This window comes from Penaeus japonicus, unplaced genomic scaffold, assembly GCF_977035675.1.
Source record: "Penaeus japonicus unplaced genomic scaffold, GWHDUDI00000001_assembly GWHDUDI00000010, whole genome shotgun sequence".
In the NCBI taxonomy this organism is placed as follows: Eukaryota; Metazoa; Arthropoda; class Malacostraca; order Decapoda; family Penaeidae; genus Penaeus; species Penaeus japonicus.
In genome coordinates, this window is record NW_028234412.1 from 31,704,475 (window position 1) to 31,721,974 (window position 17,500).

General features: G+C 35.8%; 2 protein-coding genes across 2 annotated transcripts in view; one reads left to right on the forward strand and one right to left on the reverse strand.

Moving 5' to 3' along the window:
* The first annotated feature begins 8,365 nt into the window (after positions 1-8,365).
* LOC147471190 (uncharacterized) lies at positions 8,366-14,688 on the forward strand. Its single transcript, XM_086541244.1, has one exon. It carries the CDS (start codon positions 8,792-8,794, stop codon positions 14,081-14,083), a length of 5,292 nt encoding a protein of 1,763 aa, XP_086397370.1. The 5' UTR covers positions 8,366-8,791; the 3' UTR covers positions 14,084-14,688.
* Positions 14,689-15,321: 633 nt separating this feature from the next.
* Positions 15,322-17,500, reverse strand: part of LOC147471191 (uncharacterized) — a 40,518-nt gene continuing 38,339 nt past the window's right edge. Inside the window, exon 2 of the mRNA XM_086541245.1 lies at positions 15,322-17,500. This exon is cut by the window's right edge and continues 768 nt beyond it. Within this exon, the coding sequence (XP_086397371.1) occupies positions 16,913-17,500 (588 nt within the window). The 3' untranslated portion in view covers positions 15,322-16,912.

A 17,500-nucleotide genomic window follows, 5' to 3' on the forward strand; every position in this document is an offset into this window, starting at 1 on the left:
GTACATATAGAGATTTTGAGAACATAATCTGATCTTGTATTACTGGAGGAACTTTTAGACATAACATGGTATCTTGCAGGACTTTCCGAAGTTAGAATACTAGGCGAAGACCAGTAAATACTAAATTATTTACTACTGAAGAAGTAAACCTCTGGAAAGAATACTAGAACCATTTATTTTTTATTATTATTATTATTTTTTAAGAAACACCTCGAAAAGAATGACGTGGATTTCTATAGTCATGCCGGTGGGGAGGTAGGCAGGTTCTACGAAGACGTACAAGCTATTACCGATAGAAAAAAAGACCCAATTTAACGGGGTTATAGGGTATTTTAACGCCAAGATAGGAACAAGTGGAGATGGGGAAACCTCAGTTAAAGACCATGAAATAGGTACTAAAAATGAGAAAGGAAAAATGCTATTAGAATTCGCCGAAGCTATATCTCTCAATATCAATACATTTATTTTCCGACACAAAAAAGAGGAAATCAACATGCAAATAGCCATCCGACATTAAAAACGAGACTGACTTCATAATCACAATCAGGCACGACAGTGTAAAAGACGTAAGCATCATTAATAAAGTAAATGTCGGTAGCGACCATAGAATGGTTAGAAGTCAATCTAAATTAAGTCTGAGAAATAAGCTTATACGAAAACTGTTCCCTTCAAGAACAGGGCAACAAAACTTTCAAAGTAGATACTCAGTTCTCGACGAAGATCTTGACATAGACCAAATTAACGACCATTTCAATGAGACATTAAAGAACTGCACTTGATAGGTGGTTAAAAAAAAAAAATAAAGATGCAATTAACTTTCTGTAGAAACAAATAGTTGTGCAACAACGTAAGAACATGAGAATAACTTTTATCCGAGACAAAAGAGAATGACTGGAACTAACAAAGACCATAAAAAAAAAGAGTGAAGTTGTAAGTAGCACATTGCTTTTAGGCAGTAGGAGTAGGGAAATTCTAGTTTGTCATTGTCTTTATTATACTTTTTTTCCTTATTTTTTTAATGACATGTGTAGTAACGATTCAGCCAGACGCGGAAAAGATGTAACATATGATAAACATAATTGTAAAAAGGAATAGGGAATAAAGGAACCCGGCGGCGAGGGGACATAAAACAATGATAGAACTTTTATAGTGACTGTTAACACTCAAACGATCAACCATGAACGGATTAGGTAAACAAAGATTGGAGACTTCCCGAACATCACAGTAGAGGATGTAAAGAAGGCAATAAAAGGCATGAAAAGAAGGAAAATGCCAGAAAATGTCATTAGTGTAGATTTTATACAAGATGAAAGCTTGGAAAAATGCAATAACAAATCCAATAGTCAAAAAAGATAAAAAAATAGAAAGAATTCCCGTCCTATAAACCTTCTGTTACTTGTAATTTAATGAGATGCTGTAGTATATATAATAATTACCCACATGTCAACAAAATCCTTGTCGGGATATCATAGTCTCAGCAGGAGAGTCACAGTCCTATATCAAAGGAATCAAAGTATATTGAAGCGACCGATGATATGCAGAGGATATCGTTCTTTTTAGCGAAAAAGAAACTACAGTAATCATTTAACGGTTTGAATAGAGAACGTCTATAAGTTGGACTGAAGACTGAACAAGAAAGATACTAAAGTCCTGTCCTGTTCAACATTTGAGCCCCAGGTAAGCAAATGCAACTTGAGGACGATATACTAGAAGCAGTGAATGAGTTTATATATACTCAAGGCAACTCATACAGATGAAAACATCCTATGAAACTGAGATATAAATGCTAGGCTGGAGTGCCTTCGGTAAAAAGTAATATATTACGATTTTTTTTTTACCAGTGTCTACATGTGGATCACTACATGTGGAACACGGATTAAAATAAGTTATTTGAAAGAAAATTGAAAAGCACTTAAAGATAAACTAAAAGGCTCATTCTGGGGATTATCTAAAGATATAGAAAAAATAGGAAACTGACCGAAGTAGAAGATATGATAAAGAACATTAAAAGGAAGAAGTGGCAGTGGGCACTTCACATATATCGGACAGGACAACATATAGATAACGAAAGCAACATTATGGGAAATAGATAACACAAGAAGAACAAGGACGAGACCAGTGCAGTTCTCAGGATCTCTTTCAGTTCTCTTTTGATAATTCCAATTCATCCAAACTGGCAAGACAGCGATCACGTCTATGACAACCTGTAGCTCAATGACACTGACATTAGGGTCGCTCATTAAAACCTGTGGTACAAGCTGCCCCTTGCTCTCCTCTCGCAACTTCTCCAAGGTTAACATAGAAAAACGTACATCCGGGGACTTCACGGAACTCCGAATCTTGGGTCTGGCCACCCAAATGTAGGCCTTGTGTAATCGGCATTTTTTTTTGATAAATATTATGGAGTAGGTTGTGGGAGATTGGAACATGTGATCACACAGCACTAGGCTCTATTTTCGCTAATACTGATTAGACACAAACTGGGAAAATTAGCTTCACTAAAACATAGAAAAAAATCAAGGCATAACTAACATATTCGCAGAGATTGAGTTCTCAACGGTAGATGTAAAGGTTTGCGTAGTCTGTAACACGATTAAATACTGTTTCTACATTCTAAATGAGAATGTATAAATCATATTCGCTAGTAATCATTGGTTTTATTTCTGTATAAAGCGAGAATCGACGCCGTTTTCTAGAATGCGTTCACTAAAGAAAATGGTAATGTAGGGGAAGCTTTACTATATTTTTTTAACATTGATTAATTTATTTCAACATTTACTTCAAAACGTCTGCTTTTCTTTTCGAAGATTATCAAATAGGTTCTATGGGAATATTCTTATATACATACCCATGAGCAGATAAGTGAAAAGTGATTGCAGATTAAATACATAAGCATAAAAAAATAAAATAAAAAATATAGGTTCAGTAAAGCATTCCTTATTTATCCATCTACCCGAGAGGACTTAGGGTGATAATTATACTGTTATATCACTCTCCTGATATGTAATCCTTTAACTCTGCATACTTATTATTAATCCGCCTTTTGCACTGTACATATTTCAACATGTTGACATAACTACAAGGTTTTGTAAAATATATGAGAGCCCAAAGAGGGACTAAGATTGGGATGAGGATAACATATGTTACCTCATCCTTTTGAGATGTACGTAACCACTTGTCTCAATAAACTTGTCAAAGTCAAAGTCTATCCACACATAAGGAATGATCAGCTGGGTCTCAGGTGACCTCATACTTTTGACATACATATGTTGCAATTAAATTTCCATAATATAATCCAGTATAAACAAAATGTATCACAAATCAATATCAATGAACATCAAGAATCGCGAATAGGTGATAGAAATAATAATTACAATATTGATAATAAATATAGGAGTAAGAATAATATATATATATATATATATATATATATATATATATATATACATATATATATACATACATACCCACACACACACAAACACACATACACGCACGCAAGTACACACACACATATATATACATATATATATATATATATACATATATATACATATATATATATATATATTACTATCATCATTACTTTTCATCATATGATGCTATCTATACATAAGTATTTGTATCTCTTTTTTATCATCAACCTACGGCAAAACAGTCGAAGTCGCCACCAAAATGTTTGTGATTGTCTTGACCAGGAAAAAAGGAATACATTCATGTGTATATACGCCTGTATCATAACTACATTCTTCTAAATACTATATGAATGAATATGAATATATATGAAACTATAGTCTATTTCCAATTAGTGAAAACAAATGATAAGATATCGTACTTTTGTTTAGTTCGAAGTTGCTGCCTTATCTATGCTGGTATCTCTAAGAGACTGAAAGAAATCGAAGAATGAGAACTAACACTTGAACAGTAATCTTGTCACACGAAGGCAGAAATGTAAAGTCTATTCAACGAGAAAGAGTATTGAAAATGCATTAGATTAGAGCATACTGTTGTTGAGTATATACATACACATACACACACACACACACACACACACATATATATATATATATATATATATATATATATATATATATATATATATATATATATACATATATATGTGTGTGTATGTGTGTGTGTGTGTACGTAAATATGTACACACACACACACACACACACATATATATATATATATACACACATTTATATATATATATATATATATATATATATATATATATATATATATATATATATGATTAAGTAAACAGAGATTATGCACATACATATTTTGTTACATGACAATCATATGAAAATATGATAAGGGGTAACGTATTAGTTGTTGCAACTACTATATTTCTTTGCAATGCCATATCTAAAAATATTATATTTTTTCCGCTCTTGACTGATGCAATAATTCATACTATATCTCCATCACTCTTTTTTCTTTGCCTACATCCCCATGTGCTTCTGTAGATGGTGTTTCTGAGTGACTTTTCTTTCGTATGTATTCCCATGTGTTTCTCTAAGTTATGTTTCTAAAAGAATGCTTTGCAACAAACTGCGCATCTATAAGGTTTAAGATTAGTGTGTATTCTCACGTGCACTGCCAGGGAATCTCTATGAGAAAATTGTTTGTGACATTCATTACAATTAACTGCTTTTCCTTTTGTATGTCCTATTATGTGTTTTTCCAAATGCTGTTTGCGAGTGAATGCCTTGTAACAAACCTCACATTTAAACTGTTTTTCTTTTGTATGTATTTTCTTGTGATCACTGAGACGAGTCCTCCAGGAAAAGGCTTTGTGACATACCAAACAAATGAAAAGCTTCTCCTTTGTATGAACTCTCATGTGGTGCACCAGCCTACTCTTACTGGGAAAATTCATATCACATTCTACACAAAGAAAAATTTTCCATCTTTGCATATACTTTTTTGTATATTACCTCTCCATCAGCTGATCACTTCCTGAGGAGCAAGTTTCCATACAATTCCCATCCAGAGACGGCACTGGAGATAGTCCATTATATTCTTCCATCACTGCATTAGTTTCTTTTTCATAGACCAAAATCCCTATAGAATGGACTCTCATGCTTTATGTTCACTTCACTCACTTCATCTGCGTAATCCAGCCTCTCTTCCTTAATTTCCAGACAGTTATCTTCAGTGGCATCTTTATTTATTTCTTCCTTGGCCGTGACTCCCTGGCTATGTATTTCCTCCTCCCTGATTGGGGTGAATGGCATCCAGTCGGTGAGGAAACTCATATTTTTATTTACTCTCTGAAGAGGGCAATATTGGTAAGGGTATTGATATAAAACATATATAATTTTCATTGTCTAAATAGTGACGGTTGTAGATTGATATGAAAACTAAAAACCCGTATTAGTGATAATAAAAGTTAACTATGTAATGGTTTACTAAGGAAATGATGATAATAAGGCAACATCACTACGAGTCTTATAAACAAATATAATGAGGACCAATGATAATTATTATGATCTATACATACATACATACATACATATATATATATATATATATATATATATATATATATATATATGTGTGTGTGTGTGTGTGTGTGTGTGTGTGTGTGTGTGTGTGTGTGTGTGTGTGTGTGTGTGTGTGTTTGTGTGTGTGTGTGTGTGTGTGTCATTTCCCCCTGACCTCTCGCCACGACGCCCTACCCTGGCGCCCTTCGCTATGTCCCAGCCGCCACGATATCAACCCCTCCTAGCGCTAACTTGCTCTCTTGGCACCATCGTGTGATATGTAAGTTAATAAACCTTGTAGAACCTTAACGCTCGTTTCAAACGCTCCATGAACTTCTGTTGAATACAAAATACAAGAATTACACGACGAAAACCTTGAAAAGAAGTTAAGTAGCTAGATAAGCAGTGACCTCCAGATTGAGTTTCCAAAAATGAACAGCAGGTAAGAGCTTATTTGTATGGTGTCATCATTAATATGTGAGGAAGCTGTTATGTAAGCGTTATTTAAATAGGCCACTCATTGAAACCTACTTATATATTACTGTCTCCATGCAGTTCTCACTTCAAAATGATACTAAGGCAGAAATGTATAAGGATATAAAATCAACACACAGTAAAGTGAGACGTTTATGATAATAAAAATAAATAAATATAAATAATAAATAATATCTAAATATAAGTTTCACATAAAGGTTTTACTTTATCTCAGGATCAGGTCCGTTGCACAGAGTTACGCAATCGCCTGGTCACATGAGGCATAAGACCACGTGTTGCAGTGTCTGCAACATCCAATTCTAATGTTTTATCGATTTATCAAAGCCCTTTGGGAATATCCGTTCATCATTTCTATTTCCCATATATTTGTAATTTCATAGGTCAGATCACTACAATTTTTATTATCATTATCATTATTATTGTTGTTATTATAACTATTGTCATTATCATTATTATCCTTATTATCAAGATAATTATTATTATCACCAGCATTATTATCATTTTCATCTTTAGCATAATCATTATTATCATGATTATCGTTATCATTAATATTATCATGATTATCGTTATCATTAATATTATCATTATTATCATCATTCTTCTTATTATTATTGTCATTATTATTATCATTAGTATCATCATTATCGTCATTATTATCAACACTATTATTATCATGATTATTATCGTTATCATTCTTATCATCTCTATTATTATTATTACCATTATTATCATTATTATTAATATCTTTCTTATAATTTCCATTGTTATCAGTATTATCATCATTGTCAAGGTCATCATCGCTATTTTGATAACTATCATTATTATAATTATCATCATTATCATAATCATTATAATTATAATTATCATCATCACCATTTTCATCATCACCATTTTCCTCTTCACCAACATCCCTATCATTATCATTATCAAGAGTGAATTACTTCAACCGGAACATATAGCTAGCCTTCTTGGGCAAAAGACTCAGAAGGTGCCAGTGTAGTTTTACCTAAAGGTGAGGATTCATGCAGTCAGTATATTTCATGGACAAGTAGTCGAAATAGTTTATTGAAGGTGGTTACGAACGGATAAAAAACATAAGAAAAGAGAGAGAGAGAGAAAAAGGTTGTTCATAGATAGTACCGGAATGTGTTAACAGATACTATGTTGTGTTACTGTTAGTTATTGCATAGTTGTTATTCTTATCTTTAGTTATTTCAATCATCGTCTTCATTATCATCGTTACCAGTATCGTTATTATGATCGATATGGCAACTATTATCATTATAACCATCAATATAATATGTATACACCATATACATAACGCTGACTGCCATAATACAGGCTAATACTGATATTACACACAAAAGGCCATGGAGATTACGCTCAAAATACTGAAAACCATTAAATCACATTCACTGGTTACCCTTTGAACACTCCGACATATCTCCCACATGCGTATTCTGGCACGATAGAGCTTGCAGACTTCCTTTGCGATTTATTATCCATTATGGAACCAGAAGGAGCTCTATCTTGCCAGAAGATACATGATGGAACACGAGTCTAGTCCTTCCATCACAAATCACACGTTTTAGGTGGATCTAGATAGAATACGATCAGTGTAATTACGAGAACAGTGTCTCTTGCTTAACATTGGTATTCTGTGAATTCAATTTAGGGGATACTATATTATTCGTTATTTTGTGTTATTCTGTTATTTGCTTTAAAGATAGCACTATAAGCTTCATAAAAAATCATCAGTGCAGAACGTAAATAAATGTTAAAAGGAACATAAATCATATCATAAATCCACTTTTGGTACCAATTTATCATAATCATCCGAGCAGATCGAGTCAACAGTTGGCACACTTTCTCACGAGGGGTCGCTTCAGTGCATATAAGCCCGGCGAAACATCTGCTAAGCAAAAATGACTTATCCTTATCCTCTTAAGGAATACGACATCCAAATATGTATTTTTTGAGTGTGCATTATAGCTACTAATCGAAGCTATAGCTGAAAAAATAGGTTTACTGTGAAAACAGTGATTATGTTTAATCCGCTTCGGTCCTCTAATTTTCATGACTCTGAGAGATAGATTTTAAGTCCGTTTTACTATATTTCACTTATTTTCACAGTAAACTTGTTATATGTATTTTTTTTTCAATCATAACTCTGGTTATTTGCAAACACACACACTCAAAACACTTACACATTTTATGGCGGTGATTAGTGCTAATACTCTCAATTGGCCAATTGAACAATTTTTTCAACGTCATTTTCGTTAAAAGCCGAATTTTGTTCCTTTCTCTCTTAGACGTGTGACAATGCTAACGTTAAATGCATATGCAGACCTCGAGTGGCATATATGATATGTGTTGAATTTAGAAATGAAAAAGTTTAGTTAAGTCCCCCCCAAACGGCGGGTCCGTTTTCTTTTACATACGTAATGTCTCCCATGTTCCACCAATATTTGATGTTTTTTATTTTACGCTTATTTACTACAAGAAAGACATGTTTAATTTATGTTACACCATTTATCAGGTGTATTTATTTCCATTATGAAGACTATATATTTTAACTGCATTGAAACAGAAGTGTTAATCATTTTATATCAATATAATTTTCTGAATAAATTAGCAGACGCACAACAACACCACGTGTTTCAATGGCCACCCTAAAGAACATCTGTATTCACTGCACGAATGTGGCAAGAAAACCCCACATTTTTGGTGCCCAGACCCGGGAACAAGATCCCAACAAGGTAAAGAACATAAGAGACTAGTTTCAGTGCAGTGAATATAAGATGAAGAAGATAAATAAGGCAAGATGTGCGTGCAAGGGCTGGCTGACGAGAGCGTCTGAGGCCATAGGTGATATCCTTGCTAAACCTGATGTCACATTAATAGAATTAGAACACGCCATCAAGCAATATGATAAGAGACTAGAGAAGTTTGACGAAGTACAAGAAGAATATGAGAGTGTCGTAGAAGATAGTGCACTCGATCAAGTATTGGATGATGCCCATGAATTTCGAACACAGTGTGCCAAGTTTAGGATACTAGCTGAAGCCAAAGTTAAAGAATTAGTAGCGGCCGACGCGCAAGATATAGTGTCCCAAGATAGTCAAGCAGCTGTGAACGTCAAGTTACCCAAGTTAGAGTTACCCAAGTTTTCGGGTGATGTTATTCAGTGGCAGTCATTCTGGGACCAGTTCATTTCCCACATTGATGCAACTGACATTCCAGTAATTAGCAAGTATGCATACTTATTGTCACTGCTGGAAGGAGATGCCAAGAATGTGGTTAAAGGATTGGCCCACACAAGTGCTAATTATCAAGTGGCATGTGATCTACTGAAGGAGAGATATGGCAGGAAAGAAAGAATCATCTTTACCCATGTCCAAGCTCTTCTGAATGGTAAACTTAGCATAAGTACAAGTAGTGAAAAGTCAGTGACGCAGCTGTGGAAGCTTCGTGATGAAATTCTTACACACGTCCGCAGTTTAGAAGCATTAGGCGTCACTGGGAAGCAATGTGAAGTGTTCCTCACTCCAATTATCCTTTCCCGTTTACCTCACAACCTGCGGCTAGAGTGGGCTAGAGATGGGGATGGACGTGAGAGTGATTTAGACTTTCTCCTCGACTTCCTGTATAAGGAGATCTCAAGATTAGAGCGGTCCGAAGCCTTCAGAGGAAAGAAGAATGTTGCTGAGGGAAAGACCGAAAGTAGTGCCCCCAAGAAGAAGTTTTCTGCCGCAGCCCTTCATACCTCGTCTAAGCAAGAACTTCCTGTCTGCTGTTTTTGTAAGAAGAAACACAAGTCTGAAAACTGCTTCAATGTGCAGAAGTTAAGTGGGCAGGAACGAGGTGAGAAGATTAGAAGTCTAGGTGTCTGCTTTAAGTGCCTTAACAGTGGACACTCTTCAAGATTCTGCAAGGCTCAGATAAAGTGTGCAAGCTGCGAAGGAAACCACAATACCCTCATGTGTGGCGTCAAGTTGGACTTTAGCCCAAGACAAGAAGAAGTCAACAAGGGTCAGAAGTCGGACAACGTAACACTCATGTCTAGTCAAGGTGGTAGTTGTACAGTCTTACAGACAGCCAAGGTAAAAGTATGTGGTACTGATGGTAGGGTTGTTACAGCTAAAGTGTTGTTTGATAATGGGGCTGATAGAAGTTATATAAGTAGTAGTTTTGTTAAGAAATGCAAACCACAATGGTTAACCAGTAACCCAATACCCTATTCTAGTTTTGGGGGTCACAGTGCTGGAAAAGAAGAACTTAGAAATGTTTTCAAAATAAGTATGTTAGATAAAGATAACAATGTTGTTCCTGTCATTACAGCTGAAATTCCTAAGATTTGTCAGCCTCTTGTGAGACCTGTTGTGCCTAACCATGTGTTAAATTCTTTCTCCCATGTTGAATTAGCAGATGATTACAACAGTGCCTCCCCCATGGTGATAGATGTGTTAATTGGTCTTGATTACTACTGGACATTAATTTCAGCAGCAGATGCCATCCAAAAGGAGTGTGTTGTGGCTATGAGGTCCATCTTTGGGTATGTGTTGTCTGGAAGGTTACCTGATTCTGCTCACACCACTTCCAGGTATTCTGAAACACAACTTTTGTGTATTTCCCCCCTGTCTGATTCTGACTTGTGTAAGTTTTGGGATTTAGAAACTGTTGGAATTAGGCCAAAGGAAGTAGTGCAAGATAATAGTGACTCAAAAGTAATGCAGGAATTTAAGAATAATGTACAGTTTAAAGCTGATAGATACGAGGTTGCACTGCCATGGAAGAATGATTCAGTCAAGGAAAAACTCATAAATAATGAAAGTATTGCGAGGAGGAGACTTAACAGGTTACAAGTAAAGCTTGATAAAGATAAAGAATTAAAGAAAGATTATCTCAAGGTGTTGGCTAGTTATGAGGATGAAAACATAATAGAAGAAGTACCTAGTAATGAAATTTCAAATGTAAATCCCGTATACTACATGCCTCACCGTCCTGTGATAAAGTTAAATAGTAGTAGCACTAAGATAAGACCTGTCTTTGATGCCTCAGCCTCCTGTTTTAATGGTGTTTCTTTAAATGACTGTCTTCATTCTGGCCCTTCACTTAACTCAGATTTAGTTGAAGTTTTAGTACGCTTTCGTCGTTGGCCCATTGCTATAACTGCAGATATAAAGAAGGCATTTCTGCAAATAAATGTACGCAAGGAAGACAAGGATGTGCATAGATTTTTGCTACCTAAAGAGGATGGCACCTTAAGACACATGAGGTTCAACCGTGTTCCCTTTGGCAATACATCTAGTCCCTTCCTTTTGAATGCCACACTTAAAACCCATCTTGCTAAGTACCCTCAAAGTAAAGTAGTCCAAGAACTAAAGACTGATATGTACACAGATAATTGGTTGAGTGGGGCAGATTCAGTTAAGGATGCACATGATAAGTTCTGTGACGCACGTAGTATGATGGCAGATTGTAGCATGGATCTTACAAAGCTAGTATCAAACTGTATGTCAATTACTTCTAAGTCAAAAGATGGTGTGTATCACATACATGATGGTGATGAGTCAAGTAGTGTATTAGGGTTGAGGTGGTGTAATGTACAAGATACCTTCTCCTTTGATTGTAGAAAACCTGACGACAGTGTAGAAGTCTCCCACACCAAACGAAGTATTCTAGGTATAATAGCAAAGATGTTTGACCCTTTGGGTCTTATAAGTCCATTCATCATGTATGGTAAGATTCTATTCCAAGAGGTGTGGAAATTAAAGTTAGATTGGGATGAAGAATTGCCCTTAGAGTTAAAAGTAAAGTTTCAAAAGTGGATTCATAGTAGTCAAAGTCTCAATGCATTTCATGTGGATAGAAGTTATTTTCCAGGTATGCTTTGGGGAGATCTTAAGGATAATATTGAGTTGCACGGGTTCGGTGATGCCTCTGAAAAGGGATATGGTGCATGTGTGTATCTCCGTGTACCTGTGGACAATAGCTCATTTAAGGTCTCATTAGTTATGTCTAAGTCACGTGTTGCACCAATAAAGGCATTAACATTACCACGTTTAGAGTTAATGGGTGCTCTCTTGTGTAGTAGATTAGTAAATTTTTTAAAGAATTCCCTACATTTAGACAGTAGAACTAAAGTTATGTGTTGGAGTGACTCCACAATTGCCTTGTCATGGATCAAAGGTGACTTAAGCAAGAAAGATATATTTGTTGCAAATAGAGTAAAGAAAATTAAAGAGTTCACGTCACCAGAGTGCTGGCAGCATTGTCCTAGTGAAGAAAACCCTGCTGATATAATAACTCGTGGCATGTTGGCAGACAAACTTGTTCATAATAGTCAGTGGTTGTATGGACCCCCTATGTTAGCCAGTGTCCTTTGTCATGATAAGGAAGATGTAAAACAAGGCTTAGATTTAGAAGTGCCCTGTACTACAAGTGTACTTATATGCCTTAGTGTTCAAGTGACACACTCTCCCTTGATAGATTTAGAAAAGTTTAGTGATTTAGAAAAGGCCTTAAGGGTAATAGCATATGTGTTAAGATTCATAGATAATTGTAAAGGGAGGAAGGTACAAGGTCCCCTCACTGCTGAAGAAATAGAATTAGCTAGTTTGAAATTAATATACAATATACAGCAGGAAGCATTTGCATATGAAATTAGGCTTCTCTCAAGTAACAAGACTCTTCCTCTCAGCTCAAAATTAAGAAAGTTAGACCCATTCATTGATGACAAAGGATTGCTTAGAATCAAAGGTCGTCTCGAGTTCTCAGAGTTAGACTATGACACAAAACACCCTTTCATAATTCCCAAAGGTAAATATGCTAAGCTCTTAATCAAATTTCAGCACAAATACTTAAAGCATGCTGGTGTGGATAGTGTGATATCATCCATACGAACTCAATTTTGGATTATTAGTGTAAGGAAATTAGCAAAGACCATAGTAAAGGAATGTTTGATTTGTCGTTGGCTTGATTCTAGACCCTGTAGTCAACCTGTAGCGCCACTGCCCAAAGAAAGAATAACTACAGCTAGGCCCTTCAGTGTTACGGGTTTAGATTATGCAGGCCCCCTATTTTGTGCTGATTTCCCTGACAAGAAGTTTTATGTTTTATTGTTTACCTGTGGTGTAGTAAGGGCCATTCATCTTGAACTTACAGAATCTCTCTCTTTGTATGATTGTATGTTAGCCATAAGAAAATTTGTAGCAAGAAGGGGTTTGCCTAATGTTATATTTTCTGATAATGCTAAGACCTTTGTGGCAGCTAAAAGTGAAGTTGTGGCCATGTATGGACATCTAGCCCCCAAATGGAAATTCATAGTCCCTCGATCCCCTTGGTGGGGTGGTTGGTGGGAACGTCTCATTAGATCTGTTCAACTTTCCCTACGTAAAACTCTAGGTCATAATTATATAAGTGTCCGTGAACTAGAAACTGTACTTGTTGAGATAGAGGGATGTATTAACTCTCGACCCTTGACATATGTAAGTGAAGACCCAGACCCTCTCCACTACCTCACTCCCTCCCATTTCATTCTTGGATGTAACCCTCACAGCAAACCCTCAGTAGAAATTGTGCCATGCAATGTAAATGCCAAAGACTTGAATGAGAGGGCCATTGTGCAAAATGTAAAGTTAGAACATTTTTGGAAGGTGTGGAGCAACAATTACATAACTAATTTGCCTAATGTTGTAAAGGGTTTTACTCAAAATTGCAAGTTGTCTAAAGGAGATCTTGTATTAATCAAAGAAGATAATATTCCTAGACTAAAGTGGCCTATTGGAGTAATTGTTGATATATTTCCGGGTAAAGATGGAATTATAAGAAGTGTAAAGGTTAAAACTAAGAAAGGTGAAGTGATTAGACCCATACAAAGAGTACATGATTTAGAGATAAGTAAACATGAGAATATGTCTGCTCCTGATGAAGTGGCAAAATTTGATGATGTTTCAAGTGATAACATTCAATGTGATGTAGATTTAAGTGATGGAAGCATTGATGTACCCTTGAATAATGTAAGTGATGAAGTACCTAGAAAGTCTAGGACGGGTAGAATTATTAAAGCTCCAATTAAGTTAGATTTATAAGTCAATACAGAATTATAAACTGTGTATATTGCACCAAAGTGTCCTTTAGTTATGTTTAAGATGAGAAACTACTGTTTTGTTAATGAAGCAACAAATGTAGTCCTTTAAGTGCCAAAGGATTTTTTATTATTTGTGATAGAAGAAGTGATTTATTTTTTAATTATTTGTAAGTAGCATATACCTCATGAAGTAGCTTAAGGTACGTGTTAAAACAATGATTTATTGTATAGGCGGCAAATCGCCCCCTATGGCCGGGAGAATGTTAAATTTAGAAATGAAAAAGTTTAGTTAAGTCCCCCCCAAACGGCGGGTCCGTTTTCTTTTACATACGTAATGTCTCCCATGTTCCACCAATATTTGATGTTTTTTATTTTACGCTTATTTACTACAAGAAAGACATGTTTAATTTATGTTACACCATTTATCAGGTGTATTTATTTCCATTATGAAGACTATATATTTTAACTGCATTGAAACAGAAGTGTTAATCATTTTATATCAATATAATTTTCTGAATAAATTAGAAGACGCACAACAACACCACGTGTTTCAATGGCCACCCTAAAGAACATCTGTATTCACTGCACGAATGTGGCAAGAAAACCCCACAATATGTTTTCTGTATGAGTTTTTGTTTGTTAGCATTTAGATTTATATATATATTCACACGCACGCACACACACACACACACACACAAACACACACACACACACGCACTCACTCACTCACTTACTCACAAAAAACACACACACACACACATTCACTCACACTTTAGCATTACTTTAACTTCAACATTACTTCAACATTACTTCTGCGCTACGTCAGCCATATACAACAAGGACATGAAAACAACAAAGCTACTAAAGACATTGTATTTCGTCATCACAACCACGTATCCCACGTGATACTTGCATAGGAACACTTAATTGTTCGACATGAACAACCTTGGAGTTACTTGCAGTTCTTTACTAGACTTGGTATGTATTTCGCTCATGTTGTCTGTCTTCTTCGCCTCGCTGCAGTCTTCTGTTTAACTCACTGACGCCGGAGACTTGCACCCTCCACTACTTGTGGGTACTAACGGTTTTATCGGTAATAGTATCATTATTATTGTTATCATCAGTATTATTGTTATCATCATAATTATTATTACCATTATCATTATTTTTATTTTCATTATTATTATTATTATTTTTATTTTCATTATTATTATTATTATTAATATTATTATTATTATTATTATTATTTTTATCATTATTATTATTATTAGTAGTAGTAGTAATATAATTTATCACTTTACCGTTAATAACAATGATAATAGTAAGGAGAATATTTATAAAGAATTTAGACAATTCAGAGAATGAGGTAAACGTGTAAGCTTACGTTACAGGCTTGCTAATTGACTCCTTGGTGACTAAATGCTCGAGAAACGATCCATGTGCAAATGATGATAATGATAATAATAATAATAATAATAATAATAATAATAATAATAATAATAATAATAATGATAATAATAACAATTATTATAATTATAACAATGATAGTAATAATCATAATAGCAGTTATAATAACAATAAAAATAAAGATTATAATAATAATGATAATAAAACAAAACCATAGTCGACAGTGTATGTATACAGGAAATATTGACGTCAGTTGTTAAAAGCTAATCATTCGACATCATCTAACTTTTAAAACAAATATGGTTAGCTTAAATTTCCCTTTATCAATAATCATCATTGACAAATTTATTTATGATAAATTCAGAGACCTAATCTGGGAAATAGTTTTTGAGGTTTTCAAAATACTTTAGTTCATGCGTAAAATTTCATGCCTCGGTTATCAAAGAAAACGGACAAATGGGCAGTAGATGGTAAACACAAATATTCACAGAATATAACAATTAGTGCGACATGAGGATGCGTTGTAACTATACTACTATTACACTAACTTGGCGCTCAGCTTAAAAAACAGCTGACTAGCTCATGATAAATTTATATGTTCTTTTTCCTTTCTCACATATTTACAAATCTGCGTTTAGGCTCCGATTTTGAAAAAATGGCAAAAAATTGTGAAACGCCCCAAGTCAACGTATTACAAGTACAGTATATACAGATCATCAAAATACTTGCTGAAGTATCCAATATCTTGTCTATCCCTTATAAGTATTAATCATCACATATTGAATTACAGTATTACAACCTAAAAATATGTTTTGCTTACAATTACCGTAATTTTCATTACCTCTGCTATGCTCACTCAGCCATTCATATCAAGATATATCAAATATATCAAATTGAAACTTACAGGACTATTGAACTGTAAACTTTGTATTTCTAAACATCACAGCTCAAGGTATTATAAATTGTGTTTAGAGGTACCCGGTTCACAAGGCATAAAACAAAATTAATGACAATTAAACACTATATTTTCCGTCTTGGAACTAACTATGAACCACCTGGAATAAACATCAACCATGTATGATACGGATTTGCGTCTCAGTGCACACACAGCGTCCGGTACACATTCCTCTTCACTCTCTCATAGTTTGAGTCACTGTGCCTTCAAGAAATGGTTTTCTAGAGCTGGATGGGAGGAGTAAATGGTGGATTGGTCGGGTGTTAGATAAACAACCGTACCGTACGTGTGTTTCTGTCCGTTGAGTAATACCCTTGGAAATATAGGGGGCGTGCGCGTTTCTCTTTCTCTCTCTCCTCCCTCTCTCTATTTCTCTCTCCTTCTCCTCTTTCTCTCTCACTCATAATCCCACATCATTATCTACTTGGAAGAGAAACTCAAGGTGAAGGCAAGCTCTTAGTAAGATTCTTAGTTCGTGAGGAACATGAGGTGCAGCGTCGTGTTGTCGGTGATGCCTATTTCCGGAAGGGTCTTGACGAGGTCGTCATCGTCCAGGCCATCGTCGGCAATGAGGAGCTTCTGCCCCCCGACGTGCGTCGACGCCACCACCTCAAGCAGCTGGCCGAGCGTCCTGTCATGCGGGCTGGACGTGAGTAGCAGGGAATCGTCGGGGAGTTTGATGTACACGAGGATGTCTTCCTTGTCGCCCTGGCTGGACTGCCCTGGGGAGGGAGTGGGGGCCTTGGTGGGCTCGTTCCTCCCGTACCGCGTGCCGGGGCGAGACATGAGAAGGCCGTCCTTGGCGTGGGTGAGGAATTCCGTCAGCGGTTTCCCCTCGATGCTTACAGAGACGATGCGCGAGTCGCCGGCTTCGTTGCCCTCGGAATCGCTTTCCACCACCGGGAGGTTCTTCATTTTTGTTTCGAACACATCAAAGGTTTTGCTTCGAATCATCGGCGGAGGTTCAGCCGCTCCTCGATTGTTGTTGGAGTCCGATGACCCTCTCGGCGTGGGTGGCACCGTCCAAGGCGACCTGACTTTCCCCTGCTGGCTGGG

Bases quoted from the DNA above. Each gene is read 5' to 3' on its own strand.
- LOC147471190 (XM_086541244.1), top strand. From the start codon at position 8,792: ATGAAGAAGATAAATAAGGCAAGATGTGCGTGCAAGGGCTGGCTGACG.